Source organism: Salvelinus alpinus, chromosome 25, assembly GCF_045679555.1.
Source record: "Salvelinus alpinus chromosome 25, SLU_Salpinus.1, whole genome shotgun sequence".
In the NCBI taxonomy this organism is placed as follows: Eukaryota; Metazoa; Chordata; class Actinopteri; order Salmoniformes; family Salmonidae; genus Salvelinus; species Salvelinus alpinus.
Genome location: NC_092110.1, coordinates 15735166 through 15762403, shown reverse-complemented (window position 1 = coordinate 15762403; position 27238 = coordinate 15735166). Strand labels below are relative to the sequence as shown.

The following is a 27238-nucleotide window of genomic DNA, read 5'->3' as shown; positions in this document are numbered from 1 at the left end:
ATAACACAATAGATGTGGTAGGAGAAAAACCAACCGGAAACGTTTTACTCCAAATGGTGTTGAGTTGAGTTTTGTTCTTAAATGGAAGTTGTAGTTCCGTCGGGTCTCTCTTCCCTCGCAAAAAAATAAGCATTTAGAAGAAGTTGTAAGGAACCCCCGGGACTTCACTCCACTTTAGAGTGCGGATGATTTGATAATTTATACAGTCCGTCCGGAAAGTATACAGACCGCTAGACATTTTCCACATTTTGTTACGTTGCAACCTTATTCTAAAATTCATTAAATCGTTTTCCCCCCTCATCAATCTACACACAATACCCCATGATGACAAAGCCAAAACAGATTTTTAGAAATTTTTGCAAATGTATTAAAAATAAATATGGAAATATCACATTTACATACACTGCAGATATTCAGACACTTCACTCAGTACTTTGTGTTGAAGCACCTTTTGCAGCAATTACAGCCTCGAGTCTCCTTGGGTATGACGCTACAAGCTTGGCACAAGTGTACTTGGGGAGTTTCTCCCATTCTTCTCTGTAGATCCTCTCAAGCTCGTCAGGTTATTTCGGGAGCGTCGCTGCACAGCTATTTTCAGGTCTCAGGTTCTTGGTCACCTCCAGGACCAAGGCCCTTCTCCGATTGCTCAGTTTGGCCGGGCGGCCAGCTCTAGGAAGAGTCTTGGTTGTTCCAAACTTCCTCCATTTAAGAATCTGTGTTCTTGGAGACCTTCAATGCTGCAGACATTTTCTGCCATCCTTCCCAGATCTGTGCCTCGACACAATCCTGTCTCAGAGCTCTACGGACAATTCCTTCAACCTCATGGTTGGTTTTTGCTCTGACATGCACTGTCAACTGTGGGACCTTATATAGACAGGTGTGTGCCTTTCCAAATCATGTCCAATTAATTGAATTGAGCACAGGTGGACTCCAGTCAAGTTGTAGAAACATATGAAGGATGACCAATGGAAACAGGATACACGTGAGCTCAATTTCGAGTCTCATAGCAAAGGGTCTGAATACTTACGTAAATAAGGCATTGTAGTTTTTTTGTTTTAATAAATTTGCAAAAATGTCTAAAACCTGTTTTCACTTTGTCATTATGGGGTATTGTGTGTAGAATGCTGAGGATTTTTAAAATGTTTATGTATTTTAGAATAAGGCTGTAACGTAACAAAATGTGGAAAAAGTAAATTGGTCTGAATACTTCCCGAAGGCAATGTACATAATTGATATGGCGTAGGCCTTTACCTCCACTACACTACTTTGATATGTATGAGTGTGGATTAAGAAGTGAGTATACGTATACGCAATGCCCACTGAAAAAAACTGCCCTGCGTTAGTGTATAAGATTTGCCTCCAGTGCATGGTATTCCCTCTCTCTATTGTAGACTCCCCCTCAGCAACCCTACTCCTCCTTCTCCAACTCCTCTCCACCGCTCCAGCTAACCTCTCTCCACCTCCCACAGGCAGCCTTGCACTCGATGGCAGGCAGACTGAGCTTGGATCAACTCAGACCAATAGTTTTTCATCTTTGATATGCTGGAACTCTGAATGATATGCTGTTAGTTTCAGATTAGCTCAGCCTAGGGTTCTCTTTTATCAGGTTTTACAGGAACTGATCTGTGGTCAGTTTTAAAGCAGCTTGGCGTTGTGCTATCTCTCAGCTGCAACCCCTTGGAAATCTGATCAGGAAATAGTGTTTTCTTCCCTCAAGTTATTCCTCCAGTAGGGGATTCAGAAGATATCTGAGGCCACAGCATTTGGTCTTGCGCCACCAAGGCGGGCACCATGGTTGAAAGCCTGGACTTTGAGAAGGAGGAGAAGAGTTATTGGATCCGAGGAAAGCACGCGGCCCTCATCTGTGCTGTTGTGGTGGTGTCAGCTGTAGCTGTGGGGCTGGGGGTGGGCCTCACACAGCCCGACAGTACCCCGGCTGACCCGGCCCCCACCGAGGGACCCCCCAAGCCCACCTCCACTCCCCCACCAGCTGACAGGGGGCCCTGCAAGCCCTCCAACAACACTGACGGGGACTGGAAGAATTTCCGGCTGCCGGACTACGTGAAGCCGGTGCACTATGACCTCCACCTGGAGCCTGACCTGACCACTGACCTCTACATGGGGAATGTGTCCGTGCACCTGGAGGTGAGACGACCCACGAGGCACCTGTGGCTCCACATCCGGGAGACGTTCGTCAGGGCAGTCCCCAGGCTTGTCCTGAAAACCCCACAGGCTCAGAGGGATGTGACTGTGGCCATCAAGGGTTGCTTTGAGTTCAAACTGCAGGAGTATGTCGTAGTGGAGGCGGTGGAGGAGCTTGCGGCCACCAAGCCCAATGAGGTGTACATTCTCACCCTGGACTTCCAGGGCTGGCTCAACGGATCTCTGGTGGGCTTCTACAGAGTCACCTACACAGAAAATGGGGCCACCAAGTAAGTCCTTCGAGGCATGCATTTGTGGTTATAGATTGGGTGTATTTCAGTATGTTTTTGTGTGTCTCCATGCATGTATGCATTTTGGTACACCAGAAGTACCTTCATTTCCAATGGAACGCTGCATTTGCCTTGCAGCATTATGTTGCAGAGGCAGTTGCAGTGCGTTCTGTGTTCTGTTGTGGTGAATACGTTGGATATATCCAACGATGCATCAAATTGTATTCGTATACTTGACAGAAATAGTATCAAAAGGTGAACTTTTAACTTTTATTACACACATATCCAGTTAAAATGTTTAACTGCAGAATTTATTACGCAGCATTGAAGCAATGACGCTGTCCGTCTGATCGAGGCGTTAGGGAAAGACAATATTTATGAAGACATAAATTAATGATTGCTGAGAATGGTTACAATGCAACTAAATCCCTCACATGCTCAGTGTTATGAGAGCTGCATATGCTACTTTGGACCCATTTGAATAGATCTATAACCATGACTCCAATATGCAATGTGGGACAGGGAAGAAAATCTGCAGAACTTTAGACCCTCAGCCAAATTCCTTCAAGGACAATTTCCTTTTGGGAACAAGTTTACGAGACGTAATCTGAGTGTTGACAGCTGAGTTTAGCTGAGTGTGAGTGTGTGCATCTGTGCTTGTCTGTGTGTGTATGCGTCCATGCATGCGTGCGTGTGTGTGCACATGAGGCCCAGCAGCACACCATCTGTTTGTACTTTATGTCACACTAAAGAGACAGGGGTGTAATGGGATGAAACCACTGAGGGAAAAATAAACATAATTTTTTTTCACAGTAGTTATTTTCCCAGGGAGTGCATTGATTCTTATCACTAATAGGACCATGGTTGAACCTCCGTTAGGTAAGAGTATATTTACCCGTCACAGTACGTTATCGGTTAAGTTGCTGTTATTCAAAGTTAAAATGATAGTGTTGATAATGTACAGTCGTGGCCAAAAGTTTTGAGAATGACACAAATATTAATTTCCACAAAGTTTGCTGCTTCAGTGTCTTTAGATATTTTTGTCAGATGTTACTATGGAATACTGAAGTATAATTACAAGCATTTCATAAGTGGCAAAGGCTTTTATTGACAATTACATTAAGTTGACCCTTCTTTTTCAAGACCTCTGCAATCCGCCCTAACATGCTGTCAATTAACTTCTGGGCCACATCCTGACTGATGGCAGCCCATTCTTGCATAATCAATGCTTGGAGTTTGTCAGAATTTGTGGGTTTTTGTTTGTCCAACCGCCTCTTAAGGATTGACCACAATAAGGTCTGGGGAGTTTCCTGGCCATGGACCCCAAATATCGATGTTTTGTTCCCCGAGCCACTTAGTTATCACTTTTGCCTTATTGCAAGGTGCTACATCATGCTGGAAAAGGCATTGTTCATCACCAAACTGTTCCTAGATGGTTGGGAGAAGTTGCTCTCGGAGGATGTGTTGGTACCATTCTTTATTCATGGCTATGTTCTTAGGCAAAATTGTGAGTGAGCCCACTCCCTTGGCTGAGAAGCAACCCCACACATGAATGGTCTCAAGATGCTTTACTGTTGGCATGACACCGGACTCACCTTGTCTTCTCCGGACAAGCTTTTTTCCGGATGCCCCAAACAATCGGAAAGGGGATTCATCAGAGAAAATGACTTTACCTCAGTCCTCAGCAGTCCAATCCCTGTACTTTTTGCAGAATATCAGTCTGTCCCTGATGTTTTTCCTGGAGAGAAGTGGCTTCTTTGCTGCCCTTTTTGACACCAGGCCATCCTCCAAAAGTCTTCGCATCACTGTGCGTGCAGATGCACTCACACCTGCCTGCTGCCATTCCTGAGCAAGCTCTGTACTGGTGGTGCCCCGATCCCGCAGCTGAATCAACGTTAGGAGACGGTCCTGGCGCTTGCTGGACTTTCTTGGGCGCCCTGAAGCCTTCTTCACAACAATTGAACCGCTCTCCTTGAAGTTCTTGATGATCTGATAAATGGTTGATTTAGGTGCAATCTTACTGGCAGCAATATCCTTGCCTGTGAAGCCCTTTTTGTGCAAAGTAATGATGACGGCACGTGTTTCCTTGCAGGTAATCATGGTTGACAGAGGAAGAACAATGATTCCAAGCACCACCCTCCTTTTGAAGCTTCCAGTCTGTTATTCGAACTCAATCAGCATGACAGAGTGATCTCCAGCCTTGTCCTCGTCAACACTCACACCTGTGTTAACGAGAGAATCACTGACATGATGTCAGCTTGTGGCAGGGCTGAAATGCAGTGGAAAGGTTTTTGGGGGATTCAGTTCATTTGCATGGCAAAGAGGGACTTTGCAATTAATTGCAATTCATCTGATCACTCTTCATAACATTCTGGAGTATATGCAAATTGCCATCATACAAACTGAGGCAGCAGACTTTGTGAAAATTAATATTTGTGTCATTCTCAAAACTTTTGGCCACGACTGTAGTGTAGTTTCTAGTGTGTCAATAAGTATGACTTGAAAGGTGGACAGGTGTAGTGAGCTACTTGCAGCATTGGCCATGAAGTGTCAATTTTCTCTTTGCTCAAGCACATTTAGCAGCCACAATCCAGTAAACTCTGCATACTTAAACATTTTTTGTACACAACAGTCTAATAAAAAGTAATATAAAGGGGTGACTTGTTGCCATGTTTCTTTTTCTTCCAAGAAAAATTGCTGCCACCGACCATGAGCCGACAGACGCCCGCAAATCTTTCCCCTGTTTTGATGAGCCAAACCAAAAGGCCACCTACAAGATTTCCATCACCCATGACAAGGACTATGAAGCCCTCTCCAATATGCCAGTGGAGGTACAGTCTATGCAAGAAAAACAAATAGTAACAAATTTCTCCTTATAAAACATACCAAATAAATGCATATAATGTATCACAATCTATCACAAAAAATGTGCGCATAGTGTTATCCGTTAGTTTACTTGAAGCTGCAATGGGAGTCACTAAGAGGGAGAAGAGATTCAGTGCCATTAATGCGAAAGCAGGAGCCATCAATCTTTTGCTCTGGGTCCTTGGTGCTGAGAACACAACCATAAGAGAGGCTGACTCGCATCTGTATTAAACCACAGACCTTCTTCCTCTCCAGGGCGCCCCAGAGCTGCTTCCTGACAATAAGATCAAAACGTCCTTCCAGAGATCCGTTCCAATGAGTACCTATTTGGTATGTTTTGCTGTGCACCAGTTTACGTTTGTGGAAAGGAAATCGTCTAGAGGAATTCCTGTAAGTACTTGTAATTTTTCTCAGCAGTCATTTTCACTGGTCCCTCTACTACCTTCAACTAAGAAAATATTTACTGTTGAACTGTTGAAAGTCATATTTTATAGTCTACAGAGTATATTGAGAGTAAATATTGTAACACTTTACCTAAAGCCTGTCCAGTTCAAAGTTTTAAATGGTATAAAAGCTTAGTAAAAGGTTTATTTAATTTTGGTCTCCAATCTGTGTCACAGCTGTTGGACTTTTGTTTTGAGATTTCAGCAGTTAGTTACACTTTACAATGTTTTGGAGAAAATCTAAAAAAGTATAAATATTGTGTTGATTAAATGTAAATGCACGCATGTATGCACACAGGCATGCTTGCACATACTGTAGTGTATACACACTCCCATAACCTACCTCAACAACTCTGCTTTTAATCCTTTTCTTCCAGTTGCGAATCTATGCACAGCCTGCACAAATTGCGACAGCAGAGTATGCTGCTAACACAACCAAGATCATTTTTGACTACTTTGAGGAATATTTCGACATGACATACTCCATCCCAAAGCTAGGTAATTTGAGATCTCCTCTGTTTGTGAACTGTTATAACTAATGGATACAATTAATTCATAATGCCTTATACACACATGCTTGCAATTTCTTTGTTTTGTTTTTCCAGATAAGATTGCCATCCCTGACTTTGGCACAGGTGCCATGGAGAACTGGGGTCTGATCACCTACAGGGAGGCCAACCTCCTCTATGATGAGAACCAGTCGTCATCGTACAACAAACAACGTGTGGCTAGCGTCATCGCTCATGAGCTGGTCCACCAGGTGAGAAACACCTGTCTCCAACATTCCCACAACAGAAACACAACCACGAGAAATTGTTCAAGAGTTATTCATTAGTCATGTTATAGTGGAAAACTAATCGAAAACATCTTATAGTGGAAAATTAAAAAACATATTTCATAGTCATAGTCATAGAGGGACCCAAGCTCAATCACCCCAAAATGATATTACGGTATTCAGTGACGATTTTAGCATGTACATTTTGGTGGGGCAAACATTTTTTTTTATGCATGCCAGCAAAGCCACTACACAACAAAACACTAAACAACACATTAATTGCACTATAACGGTGACAACAAAACAAAAAACGACCCTCACAATATCAACTGGAATTACATGGGTCTATTACTGAACTTTTTGTATGAAAACAAATATTTGAATGGGAAGAGAATGCCACTGGCAAACATGGTTACAGATCCAACAACATTATTTAGTATCCTCTCCTCATGAAGAAAAGCACATGAGCTAATTTATGCAGCAGCATACAAGCCATTTTTGGACTCACCGTTGTTGTGCTGTGCTCACTTGGACAGGGAGGTGGCGCAGTGGTCCTTCTTGTGGTCACATCTTGTTGTCAAAGGGGCTTTCAACACAACTGGGAAGTCTGGAAAAGAAACAAGGTTGAATCATGACATCAGTGATCTTCAGGTCGGTGCTCTAGAAGAGGCCATAGTTCTCGGTTTGGAATTCCAAGTTGGATGACTGTTCAAAACGTATTTTCCCGGTCGGAGCTCGTCACTGAAGTCTGAGAATTCCCAGTTTCGAGTTTCTAGTTGTTTTGAACGCAGCAGAAGTCATGCTGGATTGACAGCATGGCCAATGTATTCAACCTTTTCTGGCCCATGGTGTTGCAAGTGAATGTTTATCTTTTTACCCCTTTTTCATGGTATCCAATTGGTAGTTACAGTCTTGTCTCATCGCTGCAACTCCTGTACGGACCTGGGAGAGGTGAAGGTTAAGAGCCGTGCATCCTTCGAAACACAACCAAGCCGCACTGCTTCTTGACACAATGCCCACTTAACCCGGAAGCCAGCCGCACCAATATGTCAGAGGAAACACCGTTAACCTGGCAACCGTGTCAGCGTGCACTGCACCCGGCCCGCTACAGGAGTCGCTAGTGCGCGACAAGGACATCCCTGCCAGCCAAACCCTCCCCTGGGTTTGGGGAGGGTCATGGCCAGCTGTGACAGAGCCTGGACTCAAACCCAGAATCTCTAGTGGCACAGCTAGCGATGCAGTGCGATGCAGTGCCTTAGACCACTGCGCCACTCGGGAGGCCCCAATGTTTATATTTTTAAGCTTGGAAAAGAGACACTTTCAGACAGATGTTTTAAATCCTTAAACCCAGACTTGGACCACACACCCTCTCCACCGAATAGCAGGCTGTCGAAGCAAAATAGTTATTGCTTTGCAACGCTTGCAGTTAGCCACTGATTCCTTCCAACCCACTCATTGTTGAATTTGCGATTTCCGACTTGTTGTGTAATGTTTATGTCCGATGGACGATGAGCACTGATACCTTTTATCTATAATTTATCTTTATATGACAAGGATTGAAGAGGAATTGCCAGTAGATTGTTGACGTGATGATGACTGCTTGTCTAGCTTGCTAGCTAAGATTTAGAAAGTAACATGATCAGTCCAATCAAAGCTACGGTAGATATAACATGATTTGGCATACATTTTATCTGTGGCTGATGACCTTGAGCCTTCTTGGATGGGTACTTCTAATGTAAATCTATGGCAGCACCCAAGGGAGCTTGAACTGCCTAGCTCTCCCTGTAGATTCTGTGGTGACATAGTGTCCCCATGAGTGACAGAACACTGAGCCAATCATGGCACAACTAAAGAAGATTACCAACACCTACGCTCTGTATATTCCGCTGGCTGCCTCTCAACCACAGAAAGCACTGAGCTAGACTGAAATACCTGCATTTTGGAGCTGCCTTACTCAAGATAGAGACCATGTTTTTAATATATATTTTTTTTTTACAGTTTTCAAACTGATATGTGACATGAATTAATGCCAAACTAACATGCAAAACAGGCAATTATTTTTATAACTGTACATACAGTTGAAGTCAGAAGTTTACATACACTTAGGTTGGAGTCATTAAAACTCGTTTTTCAACCACTCCACAAATTTCTTGTTAACAAACTATAGTTTTGGCAAGTCGGTTAGGACAATTGTTTACAGACAGATTATTTCACTTATAATTCACTGTATCACAATTCCAGTAGGTCAGAAGTTTACATACACTAAGTTGACTGTGCCTTTAAACAGCTTAGAAAATTCCAGAAAATTATGTAATGGCTTTAGAAGCTTCTGATAGGCTAATTGACATCATTTGAGTCAATTGGAGGTGTACCTGTGGATGTATTTCAAGGCCTACCTTCAAACTCAGTGCCTCTTTGCTTGACATCATGGGAAAATCAAAAGAAATCAGCCAAGACCTCAGAAAAAAATTGGAGACCTCCACAAGTCTGGTTCATCCTTGGGAGCAATTTCCAAATGCCTGAAGGTACCACGTTCATCTGTACAAACAATAGTACGCAAGTATAAACACCATGGGACCACGTAGCTGTCATACCGCTCAGGAAGGAGATGCGTCTGTCTCCTAGAGATGAACGTACTTTGTTGCGAAAAGTGCAAATCAATCCCAGAACAACAGCAAAGGACCTTGTGAAGATGCTGGAGGAAACAGGTACAAAAGTATCTATATTCACTGTAAAACGAGTCCTATCTCGACATAACCTGAAAGGCCGCTCAGCAAGAAAGAAGCCACTGCTCCAAAACCGCCATAAAAAAGCCAGGCTACGGTTTGCAACTGCACATGGGGACAAAGATTGTACTTTTTGGAGAAATGTCCTCTGGTCTGATGAAACAAAAATAGAACTGTTTGGCCATAATGACCCTCGTTATGTTTGGAGGGAAAAGGGGGAGGCTTGCAAGCTGAAGAACACAATCCCAACCGTGAAGCACTGGGGTGGCAGCATCATGTTGTGGGAGTGCTTTTCTGCAGGAGGGTCTGGTGCACTTCACAAAATAGATGGCATCATGAGAAAGAAAAATTATGTGGATATATTGAAGCAACATCTCAAGACATCAGTCAGGAAGTTAAAGCTTGGTCACAAATCGGTCTTCCAAATGGACAATGATCCTGTAACAACGTGTGTGTAAGTGGCAGGGAAGTCAGGCACAGGAGAATCAAACTTGGTATAAATGGAGTCGTTTAATAAACTTAACAAAAACTCCAAAACCAAAATAAATAAAAGTGGGTACAAGAACCCGTCACGCACCAATACATAATACATAATACACAAACATACAAATAAACAATCTCCGACAAGGACATGATGGGAAACAGAGGGTTAAATACACAACATGTAATTGATGGGATTGGAACCAGGTATGAAGGAAGACAAGACAAAATCAATCGAAAATGAAAAATGGATCAGTGATGGCTAGAAGATCGGTGACGTCGACGGCCGAACACCGCTCGAACAAGGAGAGGGACCGACTTCGGCGGAAGTTGTGACAGATCCCAAGGATACTTCCAAAGTTGTGGCAAAATGGCTTAAGGACAACAAAGTCAAGGTATTGGAGTGGCCATCACAAAGCCCTGACCTCAATCCCATATAAAATGTGTGGGCAGAACTGAAAAAGCGTGTGCGAGCAAGGAGGCCTACAAACCTGACTCAGTTACACAAGCTCTGTCAGGAGGAATGGGACAAAATTCACCCAACTTATTGTGGGAAGCTTGTGGAAGGCTACCCGAAACGTTTGACCCAAGTTAAACAATTTGAAGGCAATGCTACCAAGTACTAATTGAGTGTATGTAAACTTCTGACCCACTGGGAATGTGATGAAAGAAATAAAAGCTGAAATAAATAATTCTCTCTTCTATTATTCTGACATGTCACATTCTTAAAATAAAGTGGTGATACTAACTGACCTAAGACATTTAATTTTTACTTAAATGTCAGGAATTGTGAAAAACTGAGTTTAAATGTATTTGGCTAAGGTGTATGTAAACTTCTGACTTCAACTGTATACATACTGTATATACTGTATGTATTTTATAGCTAAACAGGTGTGGCCCTGCCCTGAATGACGGGTCACCACTGATGGTATTGTGTCACCATGATGAAGCCCAAATGATGAGGGAAAAGTCGTGAAGCACATGTTAGCGGCAGAGCTCAAAGTTTGGAAAAGAGAACAACCCTATCTTTGTATCAATCAATAGCATGGAATGGTTTTATATTGCCCATGAATTTTTCTATTCTATTGACTTACGTCAGCCCTCCAGTTATGCATCAAGCCTTTTATGATGTGCAACAATGAGGACCTTTAGTTCTTTTTGGGGCAATAAGAGGGTGATGGTGCTGTCCATAAAGTTTTATGAACTGTCCAAAGTGACAGGACTGAGGGGCAAGTGCGAACTGGGTGCTGTTTACAGGAAGGTGAATATCAGCACAGTTGCAACCACATCCCAGAGTTACAACAAACATGCTTACAATGTGCAGTTCAGATAGTGATCCAGTCATAAAGAAATAAAACACTCCGGTAATCCATAAATAGCAATATATAGCAATATATGTCTGTGTCTTACATTGAGGTCTACAAATCCATACCCAGCATTTGGAAATCAGCTTATGTCCTCCCACTGCTAAAGGGTGGAGATCCCTCAGATGCTAATAACTATTGTCCTATCTCTAAACGCCCTATCCTGGCCAAAGTCTATGAGTCCCTAGTGAACTCACAGTTAAACTTCTTAATTGAAAATAACATATTGAGCGTGGTTCAGTCTGGCTTTAGATCGGGGCACAGCACCACAACTGCAGCTATGGCAGTGGCAAACAACATCATTAATGGACATGATAAAAAGCAACATTGTGCTGCTCTGTTTGTGGATTCATCAAAGGCCTTTGATTCAGTTGACCATGAATTGTTGCTAGCTAGACTCAGAAACATTGGTCTCAGTGAAGGGGCAGTAAATTGGTTTAGGAACTATCTTTCTGACAGAACACAATGTGTATATACTGACAATCACAAGTCTAGCTTTCTTGAGATTAATAGAGGTGTGCCCCAGGGTTCCATTTTAGCTCATGTGTTGTGTCGTGGTAATTTCCTGTATTACTAAATGATGAGAGTTTACAAACCACACACAAGTCAGAGTTATATTTTAAACTCCATCTTTAATTATATGAGCTTCACCATAGCCCTTTGACTCTCAGATCAATTCAGTGTCTATAAATGAATGCTCTGAGAGTGCTTACAAAACAATTCTTAGTATATTTTATAGCCAAGATACACCCCTCTCAACTCACATGACGAACCACAGATCTTAGGAACTTCACAAAGAAAGAATTTTACTTGAGAGAGGAGTATCCCATAGCCAGATAGCATTAGCTATAAATGATCGTTCAGTTTGGTCTCTTGGGCGAGGTTCTACTTCTCGTTCTTGGTACTTCGTAGTACCAAAACATTACCTCATCCAATGGCATATATCAATTGTCAATTCTAGATACTCTCATCTCAAATACACCCCCTCTTCTCCCCACTCCTGGAGAAGCTCACTAAGGGGAGTGAACCTCTAGGTCATATACTATGAAAGAGGGGTGGTATAATGGTTCCAGACACTGCCATACTCCTCCCCCCCAATGGGAAAATTAGGGAGTTACTGGAGTACAGACATAGTGGAGTCCTTCACATGGTTTCACAGATATATTCCCCTATGAAAGACAATGACTTCTCCCTTTCTGATATTCTGCATATGACCAGATATGTAAAAGACAAGCCTGGCCTCCCCTCTCTGGGCCCCAAGTGACTTTTCCCTAGAGGAGAAAGGAAAATGCAACTGCCAACAGTGTAGTCCAAAAGAAGACATTCTAATGACAAGTATAAAGTAAATAAAACATCTTATTTATCTATGTTACCTAACTAATTCTGATTCTGCTACGACAGTTGTTCTCAATTTTTATTAATGATTTGGGAAATGGGATGCAACCAAGCAAAGTTACATCTATATGCAGATGATACAGTTATATATTCATGTGCTCCTTCTCTGGTTCAGGCTGTTGAAGAGCTCCAGACTGCTTTTCAATCACTGCAGGCCTCCCGTTATGATCTCAAATTGGTCTTGAATATACAAAAAACTAAATTCATGACCTTTACCAGAGCTAGAACTCTGCCAGAGAACATTAGCATTGTCACATCTGGTGGCTTATCCATTGAAAAAGTGTCAATGAAAAAGTGACCTAGGTATTTGGTTGGATGACAAGTTGTCCTTTAAGGTTCATGTGGATAATATTGTGACAAAGCTTAAATGGAAATTAGGTTTTTATTTTCGTAATAAGTCTTGCTTCCTGCTTATGGCTAGAAAGAAGCTTGTTCAGGACACTTTTCTCTCTGTTATTGATTATGGTGACTTGTTGCATATGCATGCAGCCTCCTCCGTCTTACTGAGACTGGACACTGTTTATCATTCATCCTTGCGCTTTATTACAAATGCCAAGTCACTCACCCACCATTGCACATTGTACCATATGGTAGGTTGGACCTCACTTTCTATGCTCAGAAGGATACATTTGTATGTGTTCATCTACAAAGCACTTTTGGGTAAACTCCCTCTTTACCTCTGTACTCTGGTCTCCTTCACCACCAGAAGTTACCATACCCCGTCTGCTAGGTGGTTGCTACTTAAAGTCCCCAGGACATTCACAGTATTAGGCAAGACTGCCTTCTCTCTTGTGCACCAGACGCATGGAATAATCTACAATCCATGCTTCATCTAGATATGTTAGAGCCACTGAATGAATTAAAAATATTAATGAGAGACTGTTACGGAGGAGTGTAAATGCTTTTTTGGGGCTGGATCATGTTGTTGTATTGTATTGTTGTATGTTTTAATTATGTCATGTATTGATTGTTGCTGCCTTCTTGGCCAGGTCTCCCTTGAAAAAGAGACTCTGGGTCTCAATGGGCTTTTTCTGGTTAAATAAAGGTGAAATATATATATATATATATATATATGAGTATATCATAAGAAAATTTGAAAAAGTGAGAGTAGCACTTGACTTCACTAGTAAATACCAGTAGAAACTATGTGGGTTTTATATGCTCTTATTGTGTCTGTAACTTTGTTCTGTGTTTTATGTTTTATACTGTATGCAGAGCTGTAGAGTGTTAAACTGCATGCTATGATATTTTGTGTGCATGAAAATATTGTGTTGTTGGAGCTTTGCCTGGTATGTGTGTGTTTCTCTGTTATTTTGTGTCCTTGGCCCACCTGCTATTTATGAGTCCAACTATCTTTGAGTCCCACTGTGGCTGGAGTATCCAGAACACACACGCACTCACACACACATGCACGCACGCCCTCACACTCACCCATACACACTTGTTTGTAAATAAAGTCAGCTGGAAGATAACTTTGCATGTTGTATTTTCCTGCAGTGGTTCGGGAACATCGTGACCATGGATTGGTGGGATGACCTTTGGCTAAATGAGGGCTTTGCCAGTTTCTTTGAGTACATCGGTGTAGAGAAGGCTGAGCCCCTCTGGGGAATGGTGAGTCCATCTGACAGATCCTGAATTGAGTGATTTGAAATGGAATTGCTTTAACCCCAACTCTGGTTATGAATACATTCTAAATCTACTTCGGTCTCTGTCTTTACCAGCGTGACATCATGATCATCAGTGATGTACTTCCTGTCATGGTGGACGATGCCCTCGTCACCTCCCATCCAATCATTGTGGATGTATCAACTCCGGCTCAGATTACCTCTGTGTTTGATAGCATATCCTACAGCAAGGTAATCTTAAACTGTGCCTCTTTTCACCTTACTTCATGGGATTAAATAAAATGTAATGAAATGAAATTAGTCTTTAAATTCATTCCAAACATGTTCCTGTAACTGTTATTCTAGGGGGCATCAATTCTCAGGATGGTGGAGGACTGGTTGGGTCGAGACAACTTCAGGGATGGCTGTCGGGTAAGAGTCCATTTCATCTGACGTAAAGTAGATAGAAGTATCCTTACAACAAGTCTCTTGATTCCTATTCAGTCAATAGCGGAATCATGTGGTAATAGCGAGTGTTAGGGAGATGCAATCCCTTCCTTGTTGAATTAAAATGATGATTACTGTCAGACACTCTACCATGGTAATACTTAACTTGAAAGGGTCATAGCAATACATAGCCTACATTTGATTTATCATTAAATCTATGGATGGCCACATTGATAAATTGCTGGTAACCTGTTTTTCTCTCCCTTCAACAGAAATACTTGAAAGATTTCCACTTTGAGAATGCCAAAACAGACAACTTTTGGGCGTCACTTGCTCATGTATGTTTGTCATATCTAATTTGGTCGTAGGAATTTAAAAATATATAAATTGTTGATATTATTGATATTATTTCACTGCATCTAACTTTGTGTTTTTATGTGTATGATACACACGAAAACATTTTGTTTGCAGGTGAGTGGGTTGCCTGTAGCAGAAGTGATGGACACATGGACCAAACAGATGGGCTACCCAGTACTGGACCTGTCTACCATCGACGCTCAGAGCAAACTCACCCAGCAAAGATTCTTGTTGGACCCCAATGCTAATCCCACCCAGCCACCCTCACCACTCAGGTCAGTTATTCACAGCACTATCAAATCCCTTTGTGATCATTGATTGATTTCCCCATGGATGTAGATTCAGCTATATTTATTAGGAGAAACCTGTAAATCCTAAAATGGCTATGTTTTTATTTTAGTTACAAGTGGAACATCCCTGTTAAGTGGTACTCAGTGGATAGCAATACGTCTATTTCCATCATGTTCAACAAGTCCAGTCCAGGTAAAGATACTTCTGACCAAATCCTAGACTTGACCTTTTTAACATTACATTTCCAGCCTCTGGTAATATCATGCATTTAGTCAAATTTAAGTCATACACGTTCGTCTGTCATACAAATAGAGCTAGTCTTAGCTGGCTATTCCCCTGCTACGGACGGACTCCTGAAGGTCAACAACGACCACATTGGATTTTACAGAGTCAATTACCCTGACAGCATATGGAGCACAATTAGTCAACAACTCCAAACAAATCACCAGGTAATATAATTCAAACTGCTACTATTGTATCAGATGCAATATTAATTGTTTTAATCTTACCAGTTCATAGGTTAAACTTGTAGTAATCAGCATGACACTTTCTTTACTAGGAGTTAGACGCTGCTGACCGATGCAGTTACATTGATGATGTCTTTGCTCTGGGAAGGTAAATTAACACTACTGACATTTACTTGAAGTACATCTGTCAATAAAACTGAGATTAAACATAATGTCGTTGTCTTATCGGCCTCATCAGGGCAGACGTTGTCGATTATGGAAATGCATTCAACCTGACAAAATACCTGACCAATGAGACTGAGTACATCGTCTGGAAACGTGTGTCTTCTTCCATCGCCTATGTGCAAGACATGTTATCAGATGACACTGTTCTTTACCCCAAATTCCAGGTGAGTCATTTAAAAAAAGAAAAGAATAATAGGTGAATTTCGCCCTCTGCTGGCCAACCAGAACACACACGCACATACACAAAATAATAATCTTATGTGAGCTTACTCATACATGGGGTGTCACTTACTTTCCCTACAGAAATTATTCCGTGAGCATGTGCAGACTATCTCCAGGCAACTGGGATGGGACGACGTGGGAAGCCAGAGAGATAGGTAAGACTAGGAGAGACGGTCTACTGTATTTGACAGATCATTGGTGTATTTACTGAATATTGATCATAAACTGTATTGTCTATATTGGTTTTGTATAGGCTGTTGCGTGAGACAGTCCTGGAAATTGCTTGTCAAATGGGCGACCAGGAAGTGCTAAATGAAGCATCTGCTATATTTGACCAATGGATCGCAGGAACCATCAGGTAAATACAGTATTAGTCTTGACTCTTGAATAAAATCACTAAAATGACACATGATCTCCTTACTAAACCAATCTGCCATACATGGACATAACTAACTACTTTATTAGCATTCCTATTCCTAAAATCCTGTTTATCCCACTAAGCCCAAATGGTAACATGACCTTTGACCTCCAGCACTGTGGGGGTGAACCTGCGCTTGCTGGTGTATCGCTACGGCATGAAGAACTCAGGCACTGGGGTGAAGTGGAACGTAATGTTTGAGAGATACAAAACAGAGAGCTTGGCCCAAGAGAAGGACAAGCTCTTGTATGGATTGGCATCTGTGGAGAACATCAGTCTTCTGAATAAGTAAATAAAAAACAATCATTCTCTTCATATTTTCTCTTTATATATAATTTTTAAAAGCATTATTCAAAATCACTTCTTAACATAATCCATTGAAAAGTTATTACTAGAGCGAGAGTACATTTATTGGCAAAAGTGTGATACTTTTTTTCTGGTAATATTTTAGTTTGTTCAGCTAGATATGGCTTATGAGAATGGTGCTTAAGATAACGGTGTTGTGTTGTTTCACAGCTTACTGGAGGCGTGTAAAGATGAGAGTATTGTGAGGACTCAGGATCTGTTCACTGTGGTCCGTTATGTCTCTCTGAATCGCTACGGCAAGACCATGGCCTGGAACTGGGTCATCCTCAACTGGAACTACCTAGTGAACAGGTGAGCCCATTCTCTGATTCACTTCTCTGAGTCTGAATGGAGAGTCACTGAGCCCAGAGTCATTGAAGTGATAGTGACTACATGGAATGCGATGCTGTAAGTAAATTGACTGAATCAGCAGCAACTAAGCCTCCTTTTGTTTTCTTACAGATACACCATCAATGACAGGAACCTGGGACGCCTGCTGACCAGAATCAGCACCACCTACAACACAGAGCTACAGCTGTGGCAGGTTAGGACAGAGCCCTTCTATTCATAAAACTGGAATAACTCAATCTAACATTAAACCACTTAAATCGAAAACAAGCACTGGTGTGCTCGAATTTAAGATTGACTGATCTATGTGGATTGTGCCTTTAGACTGTGGCTGTGTTTATGACTGACCGTTTGGTTGTATTTTAGATGGAGCACTTTTTCAAGCTGAACCCTAATGCCGGGGCTGGGGAAATGCCTAGGCAGCAAGCTCTAGAAACAGTGAAGAACAACATCGAGTGGGTCAGGAGGAACAAGGCAGAGATCAGCTCATGGCTGGAGAGCAACTTCACTTACTGATGACATCAGGTCAACACAAGACTAAAGAACTGTAAACCTAATCCAAATCACAAACCTTCATGCGGTTTCCACTCATTCATTCAACAATAGGGATAGATCATGCCACAGGACTGCTTGTTTCTAAATCAAGTGTCAAGTCCCTCCATCCTGGGCACTCTGCTGTGCAAATCAAACACACTTCTGAAGGGCTTAAAAACTCTATCTGAAATGACTGAATTCCGGCCAGTAACTCAGCGGAATACTCTATCTTTAATCTAGTGGAATCAATTTACAGTACTTAGTGTCTTCCTGCATTACTTATAAAAGTATGTTTTTGATGCAGAAATATTTAATTTTGTATGAAGTGCTTGTACAGAATTTCAGGTGATCTAAATAACCATGATAACTTTTAATCTCTGGTCAGGTATGTTGATTTACATGTATAAAAAATTATTTCAAAATTATGTTTCAAACAATGAAACGTGTTCAAATGTATAAGAAATAAAGAAGAGTGTATATGCACTTACTGTGAATACTGCAGTCTGGATGAGTGTGTTGCCACAGGGAAGAACATTTTGAAAGCATAATGTCGTACACAGAAACATACTTTGTTCATTTATGCTAATATTACAGTAAAGTAAAACACATCGGGAAGACTATGGCTATAATGTCATAAAATAAGAATTTACATGGTTAACCCCAACATATCAAAATTAATTCCAGTTAATATAGAAGCACCAACACTACATGACCAAAAGCATGTGAACGCCTGCTCATTGAACATCTCATTACAAAATCATAGCCATTAATATGGAGTTGGTCCCCGCTTTGCTGCTAAAACAGCCTCCACTCTTCTGGGAAGGCTTTCCACTAGATGTTGGAACATTGCTGCACGGACTTGCTTCCATTCAGCCACAAGAGCATTAGTGTGGTCGGGCACTGATGTTGGGCGATTACGCCTGGCTCGCAGTCGCCATTCCAATTCATCCCAAATGTGTTCAATGGGGTTGAGGTCAGGGCTCTGTGCAGGCAAGTCAAGTTCTTCCACACTGATCTCGACATACCATTTCTGTATGGATCTCACTGTGCACTGGGGCATTGTCATGGTGAAACAGGAAAAGGCCTTTCCCAAACTGTTGCCACAAAGTTGGAAGCACAGAATGTCATTGTGTTGTAGCGTTAAGATTTCCATTCACTGGAACTAAGGGGCCTAGCCCAAGCCATGAAAAACAACCCCAGACCATTATTCCTCCCCCACCAAACTTTACAGTTGGCACTATGCATTCGGGAAGGTAGCGTTCTCTTGGCATCTGCCAAACCCAGATTTGTCTGTCAAATCAAATCAAATGTTATTGGTCACATACACATGTTTAGCAGATGTTATTGCGGGTGTAGCGAAATGCTTGTGTTTCTAGCTCCATCAGTGCAGTAATATCTAACAATTCACAACAATACACACAAACCTAAATGTAAAAGAATGGAATCAAGGAATATATAAATATTAGGATGAGCAATGTCGGAGTGGCATAGACTAAAATACAGTAGAAGAGAATACAGTATATACATATGAGATGAGTAAAGCAAAATATGTAAACATTATTAAAATGACTAGTGTTCCATTATTAAAGTGGCCAGTGATTTCAAGTCTATGTATATAGTGCAGCAGCCTCTAAGGTGCAGGGTTACGTAACCGGAAGGAAGCCGCCTAGTGATGGCTATTTAACAGTCTGATGGCCTTGAGATAGAAGCTGTTTTTCAGTGTCTCAGTCCCAGCTTTGATGCACCTGTACTGACCTCGCCTTCCAGATGATAGCGGGGTGAACAGGCAGTGGCTCGGGTGGTTGTTGTCCTTTATGATCTTTTTGGCTTTCCAGTGACATCGGGTGCTGTAGGTGTCCTGGAGGGTAGGTAGTTTGTCGGACTGCTTCGCAGAAACTTCGCGGCTGAGCCATTGTTGCGTCTAGACGTTTCCACTTCATAATAACAGCACTTACAGTTGACTGGGGCAGCTCTAGCAGGGCAGAAATTTGACAAACTGACTTGTTGGAATGGTGGCATCCTGTGATGGTGCCACGTTCAAAGTCACTGAGCTCTTCAGTAAGGCTCTATTGCTAATTTTTGTCTATGGAGATTGCATGGTGGTGTGGCAATGGGTGTGGCTGAAATAGCCAAATCCACTAATTTGAAGGGGTGTCCACATACTTTCGTATATATAGTGAATCTTAAAAATGTAACCATGGTCCAGAAACACTGGCATTGGACAGAAGCTCTTCTTTGATACACAGCAATGCAGGGGAAAGCTGTAAGGTTGACGTCTAATGTGTCTCGAATTAAATAAAACCACTTTCGTATATTTTGATGTCCCAATAAATAATGGGTGACTTGGGCTGTACCTCAGTAGTCTTAAATATATGTTTTAACTGATCTCTCATGACCACTGGTAGGGTCTAGAAAGCTTGGTTTTTATTTTACCGTTATTTTACCAGGTAAGTTGACTGAGAACACGTTCTCATTTACAGCAACAAACTGGGGAATAGTTACAGGGGAGAGGAGGGGGATGAATGAGCCAATTGTAAGCTGGGGATGATTAGGTGACCGTGATGGTATGAGGGACAGCTTGGAAATTTAGCCAGGACACCGGGGTTAACACCCCTACTCTTACGATAAGTGCCATGGGATCTTTAATGACCTCAGAGAGTCAGGACACCCATTTAACGTCCAGTCCTTTTAAAGTTGCTTACACCTATCCCATCCTCTAACATCAGTACAATCAATGAATAAATACCATCCATACAGTGTGTACATATACTGTAATTACACTGTAAATATATATACAGTGCCTTCGGAAAGTATACAGCTCCCTTGACTTTTTCCACATTCTGTAATGTTACAACCTTATTATAAATGTATTAAATCGTTTTTTTCCCCTCATCAATCTACGCACAATATCCTATAATGACAAAGAAAAAAATGTTTTTTGTATAAATCAAATTAAAACTCAAATATCACATTAACATAATTATTCAGACCCTTTACTCAGTACTTTGTTGAAGTACCTTTGGCAGCGATTACAGACTTGAGTCTTGCTGGGTATGACGATACAAGCTTGGCACACCTGAATTTGGGGAGTTTCTCCCATTCTTCTCTGCAGATCCTCTCAAGCTCTGTCAGGTTGGATGGGGAGTGTTGCTGCACAGCTATTTTCAGGTCTCTCAAGAGATGTTTGATCGGGTTCAAGTCCGGGCTCTGGCTGGGCCACTCAAGGATATTCAGAGACTTGTCCCGAAGCCACTCGAGCGTTGTTTTGGCTGTGTGCTTAGGGTCGTTGTCCTGTTGGAAGGTAAACCGTCGCCCCAGTCTGAGGTCCTGAGCGCTCAGGAGGAGGTTTTCATCAAGGATCTCTCTGTACTTTGCTCCGTTCATGTTTTCCTCGATCCTGACTAGTCTCCCAGTCCCTGCCACTGAAAAACATCCACACCGCATGATGCTGCCACCACCATGCTTCACCGTAGGGATGGTGCCAGGTTTCCTCCAGACGTGAAAAATAGTTCAATCTTGGTTTCATCAGACCAGAGAATCTTGTTTCTCATGGTCTGAGAGTATTTATGTGAATTTTGGCAAACTCCAAGCTGGCTGTCATGTGCCTTTTACAGAGGAGTGGCTTCCGTCTGGCCACTCTACCATAAAGGCCTGATTGGTGAAGTGCTGCAGAGATGGTTGTCCTTCTGGAAGGTTCTCCCATCTCCACAGAGGAACTCTAGAGCTCTGTCAGAGTGACCATCGGATTCTTGGTAACCTCCCTGACCAAGGCCCTTCTCCCCCCGATTGCTCAGTTAGGCCGGGCGGCCAGCTCTAGGAAGAGTCTTGGTTGTTCCAAACTTCTTCCATTTAAGAATGATGGAGGGCACTTTGTTCTTGCGGACCTTCAATGCTGCAGACATTTTTTGGTACACTTCCACAGATCTGTGCCTTGACACAATCCTATCTCAGAGCTCTACAGATATTTCCTTCGACCTCATGGATATTTCTTTACTGTGGGACCTTATATAGACAGGTGTGTGCCCTTCCAAATCATGTCCAGTCAATTGAATTTGCCACAGGTGGACTCCAATTAAGTTGTAGAAACATCTCAAGGATGATCAATGGAAACAGGATGTACCTGAGCTCAATTTCGATTCTCATAGCAAAGGGTCAGAATACTTATGTAAATAAGGTATTTCTGTTTTTTCAGTTTTATAAATTTGCAACAATTTCTAAAAACCTGTTTTCACTTTGTCATTATTGGGTATTGTGTGTAGATTGAGGATTTTTTATTAATTTAATCAATTTTAGAATAAGTCTGTAATGTAACAAAGTGTGAAAAAGGGAAGGGGTCTGAATACTTTCCAAAGGCACTGTAGGTATTATGGTCACTTATCATAAAGAAGAATAAACAAGAGCAAGAGGCGAAAGCGTACTTTTTGTTGGCAATGACGTAGATCCAGGGATTGTAGAAGGTGGAGGACTTGGCAAAGAGAGGAGCGATGATAGCAATGGGGGCAGGAATCTTTTTGGGGTCCTCAAATGATGCCCATAGACACACCATGGAGTATGGTGACCACGCCATCAGGAACATGATAACCATCACTATTGACATCTAGCCAGCAACGACAGATCAGAGAAAAAGATTAATGTCGTTTTAATGGACTGTACATAACCTTCTGCAGATTGCTACTGCTTGTTATAACCATAGAATCCTATAATCAAATCAAATGTTATTTGTCACATGCGCCGACTACAACAGGTGTGTAGACCTTACAGTGAAATGCTTACTGACAAGCCCTTAACCAACAATGCAGTTTTAAGAAAAATACCCCAAAAAAATATTAAAGAGCAGCCGTAAAATAACAATAGCGAGGCTATATACTGGGGGTACTGGTACAGAGTCAATGTAACGGGGGCACCGGTTAGTCGAGGTAATTGAGGTAATGTGTACATGTAAGTAGTGTTATTAAAGTGACTATGCATAGATAATAAACAGAGAGTAGCAGCAGCGTAAAAGAGGGGGTGGGGGGGACAATGCAAATAGTCTGGGTAGCCATTTGATGAGCTGTTCAGGAGTCTTATGGCTTGAAAGACTATGTTACGTGAATAGAATACATACTGTTGGGGACCATACCCAGCGAAAAGAGACTGTACCTAAGTTAATGCATAGGAGTTCAGACTGTGTAATTTAATGCTTTCAAACTGGTCCAGGATGTGAAGTAGCATATTAAAGAGAATAACACTGTTTCAGGATGTGAAGATGCATGTTAATAAAGAGAATAACACTGGTTTCCAAATTGCATTTCAGATATGCTTCAGTGGTTATGAATGTTGAATTATTGTTCATTGGAGGGGGGAAGATGTAGTAAGATGGCCCTTGTTGGTATCCGTACCTACAGTTGAAGTCAGAAGTTTACATACACTTAGGTTGGAGTCATTAAAACTCGTTTTTCAACCACTCCACAAATTTCTTGTTAATAAACTATAGTTTTGGCAAGTCGGTTAGGACATCTACTGTGTGCATGACACAAGTAATTATTCCAACAATTGTTTACAGACAGATTATTTCACTTATAATTCACTGTATCACAATTCCAGTTGGTCAGAGGTTTACATACACTAAGTTGACTGTGCCTTTAAACAGCTTGGAAAATTCCAGAAAATTATGTCATGCCTTTAAAAGCTTCTGATAGGCAAATTGACATCATTTAAGTCAATTGGAGGTGTACCTGTGGATGTATTACACGGCCTACCTTCAAACTCAGTGCCTCTTTGCTAGATATGAAGTATTGGGGTGGCTAGGTTTTTTTGCAGACCTCCACAAGTCTGGTACATCCTTGGGAGCAATTTACAAATGCCTGAAGGTACCACGTTCATCTGTACAAACAATAGTACGCAAGTATAAACACCATGGGTCCACGCAGCCATCCTACCGCTCAGGAAGGAGACGTGTTCTGTCTCCTAGAGATGAACGTACTTTGGTGCGAAAAGTACAAATCATTCCCAGAACAACAGCAAAGGACCTTGTGAAGATGCTGGAGGAAACTGTTACAAAAGTATCTATATCCACAGTAAAACGAGTCCTATGTCGACATAACCTGAAAGGTCGCTCAGCAAGAAAGAAGCCACTGCTCCAAAACCGCCATAAAAAAGCCAGACTATGGTTTGCAACTGCACATGGGGACAAAGATTGTGCTTTTTGGAGAAATGTCCTCTGGTCTGATGAAACCATAATGACCATTGTTATGTTTGGAGGAAAAAGGGGGAGGATTGCAAGCCGAAGAACACCATCCCAAACGTGAAGCATGGGGGTGGCAGCATCATGTTGTGGGGGTGCTTTGCTGCAGGAGTGACTGGTGCACTTCAAAAAATAGATGGCATCATGAGAAAGGAAAATGATGTGGATATATTGAAGCAACATCTCAAGACATCAGTCAGGAAGTTAAAGCTTGGTCGCAAATGGGTCTTCCAAATGGACAATCAAATCAAATGTATTTATATATCAGCTGATATCTCAAAGTGCTGTACAGAAACCCAGCCTAAAACCCCAAACAGCAAGCAATGCAGGTGTAGAAGCACGGTGGCTAGGAAAAACTCCCTAGAAAGGCCAAAACCTAGGAAGAAACCTAGAGAGGAACCAGGCTATGAGGGGTGGCCAGTCCTCTTCTGGCTGTGCCGGGTGGAGATTATAACAGAACATGGCCAAGATGTTCAAATGTTCATAAATTACCAGCATGGTCAAATAATAATAATCACAGTAGTTTTTCGAGGGTGCAACAAGTCAGCACCTCAGGAGTAAATGTCAGTTGGCTTTTCATAGCCGATCATTAAGAGTATCTCTACCGCTCCTGCTGTCTCTGGAGAGTTGAAAACAACAGGTCTAGGACAGGTAGCACGTCCGGTGAACAGGTCAGGTTCCATAGCCGCAGGCAGAACAGTTGAAACTGGAGCAGCAGCATGGCCAGGTGGACTGGGGACAGCAAGGAGTCATCATGCCAGGTAGTCCTGAGGCATGGTCCTAGGGCTCAGGTCCTCCGAGAGAGAGAAAGAAAGAGAGAAAGAGAGAGCATACTTAAATTCACACAGGACACCGGAAGACAGGAGAAGTACTCCAGATATAACAGACTGACCCTAGCACCTAGACACATAAACTACTGCAGCATAAATACTGGAGGCTGAGACAGGAGGGGTCAGGAGACACTGTGGCCCCATCCGATGATACCCCCAGACAGGGCCAAACAGGCAGGATATAACCCCACCCACTTTGCCAAAGCACAGCCCCCACACCACTAGAGGGATATCTTCAACCACCAACTTACCATCCCTGAGACAAGGCCGAGTATAGCCCACAAAGATCTCCGCCACGGCACAACCCAAGGGGGGGGGGGGCGCCAACCCAGACAGGAAGATCACGTCAGTGACTCAACTCACTCAAGTGACGCACCCCTCCTAGGGACGGCATGGAAGAGCACCAGTAAGCCAGTGACTCAGCCCCTGTAATAGGGTTAGAGGCAGAGAATCCCAGAGGAGAGAGGGGAACCGGCCAGGCAGAGACAGCAAGGGCGGTTCGTTGCTCCAGAGCCTTTTTGTTCACCTTCACACTCCTGGGCCAGACTACGCTCAATCATATGACCCACTGAAGAGATGAGTCTTCAGTAAAGACTTAAAGGTTGAGACCGAGTCTGCGTCTCTCACATGGGTAGGCAGACCATTCCATAAAAATTGAGCTCTATAGGAGAAAGCCCTGCCTCCAGCTGTTTGCTTAGAAATTCTAGGGACAATTAGGAGGCCTGAGTCTTGTGACCGTAGCGTACGTGTAGGTATGTACGGCAGGACCAAATCGTAAAGATAGGTAGGAGCAAGCCCATGTAATGCTTTGTAGGTTAGCAGTAAAACCTTGAATGACCTTGAACAATGACCCCAAGCATACTTCCAAAGTTGTGGAAAAATGGCTTAAGGACCACAAAGTCAAGGTATTGGAGTGGCCATCATAAAGCCCTGACCTCAGTCCTATAGAAAAATTATGGGCAGACCTGAAAAAGCGGGTGCGAGCAAGGAGGCCTACAAACCTGACTCAGTTACACAAGCTCTGTTGGGAGGAATGGGACAAAATTCACCCAACTTATTGTGGGAAGCTTGTGGAAGGCTACCCGAAACGTTTGACCCAAGTTAAACAATTTGAAGGCAATCCTACCAAATACTAATTGAGTGTATGTAAACTTCTGACCCACTGGAAATGTGATGAAAGAAATAAAAGCTGAAATAAATCATTCTCTACTATTATTCTGACATTTCACATTCTTAAAATAAAGTGGTGATCCTAACTGACCTAAAACAGGGAATTTGTATAAGGATTAAATGTCAGGAATTGTGAAAAACTGAGTTTAAACGTATTTGGCTAAGGTGTATGTGAACTTCTGACTTCAACTGTTTGTATGACATGCACAGACTAGACTAGTAAACATGCTGAAGCTAGAATATCATTGTCGTGCATCCTTATTTTAGATGATACTACACTGGCCATCCAAAAGATGTTCAGAACGGCATAGATCTGGAGCATACCTTATTTCAGAATCTGTTTAGCAGGATTAAAACATTGACTTCATGTGGTCTGAAAACAAAGAGCAAGTGAAATTGAATGGATACCCACTTGGATTTTACTTTCTCATTTCCATTGGGGTCATTGTCAGAGGGGTGGCAACGGCCCCCCTGAAATATGGTTGGCCACCCTTAATAAGGCTTCCGCATGCTTCCCAGCCGAAACAGTTCAGAAGAGTTCATGCATATATTAAGACATTTTGCGACGTTTTTGTTCGTTTTGGACTTCAGTGAGGGTTTTTCTGGCTGTTCGGGCGCAACACTGTTTTTCTAGAGGCAAACCATAGTTCGGAGCCGCAGTCTACACCCCTTCTTCGGGGATTGGTCAACTGTAGGGATTCTTTAATAAAGTTGTCATTCAATGAGACAACTCATTTTCATGCAATTTTTTTCAGTGAGAAATACTGCACAAAACATCTTAGCTTGATGTTAAAATTGCGCGACTAAGATCTCATTGGGTCAGAGCGGCGCTGTCAATCTCGCTAAGATTGGAGAGGAAAAAAACAATGTCTGTTATTAGCACTATTAGCGGGTGAGACAAACAGCTGTTTCTATCTTCTTCCTACAATCTTTGTGCTAACTTTTGAACGGTTGGAGCTATTCGCTATTTTGACCCCAATCCTGAAAGGTAAGAATCTCAGGAACATGTAAGGGAGAACCTACATGTGTAGCTTTTTTCCTATTTACTCATACACCTTTCAAACCAAGATATTTTCCCACCAACTTTAGCATCCCAACAACCTTTTTTCTTTATATATGAAAGGTATTGCCGGTGAAAAAGCCTCTACTTTTATTTATAGACCTAGTCATGATTGCCATAAAGTTCTGCCTACAGTTTAGTATGGAATGTAGCCGGAATGCTGAGGTGGCATTGACAAGCACTAAACTCTTAAACTCTTGATGGTTGCTAGGCAGCG

The 27238-nt window shown here is 42.2% G+C and overlaps 1 protein-coding gene across 1 annotated transcript; it reads left to right on the top strand.

Moving 5' to 3' along the window:
- The first annotated feature begins 1179 nt into the window (after positions 1 to 1179).
- LOC139553450 (glutamyl aminopeptidase-like) lies at positions 1180 to 18232 on the top strand. Its single transcript, XM_071365770.1, has 20 exons — positions 1180 to 2432; positions 5122 to 5263; positions 5553 to 5687; positions 6118 to 6238; positions 6346 to 6500; positions 13978 to 14091; positions 14202 to 14336; positions 14451 to 14516; positions 14804 to 14869; positions 15003 to 15163; positions 15289 to 15371; positions 15492 to 15628; positions 15739 to 15794; positions 15885 to 16035; positions 16175 to 16248; positions 16347 to 16451; positions 16626 to 16799; positions 17028 to 17168; positions 17319 to 17400; positions 17571 to 18232. The coding sequence occupies exons 1-20, from the start codon at positions 1792 to 1794 to the stop codon at positions 17718 to 17720; spliced, it is 2889 nt and encodes a 962-aa protein (XP_071221871.1). The 5' UTR covers positions 1180 to 1791; the 3' UTR covers positions 17721 to 18232.
- Positions 18233 to 27238: the final 9006 nt, after the last annotated feature.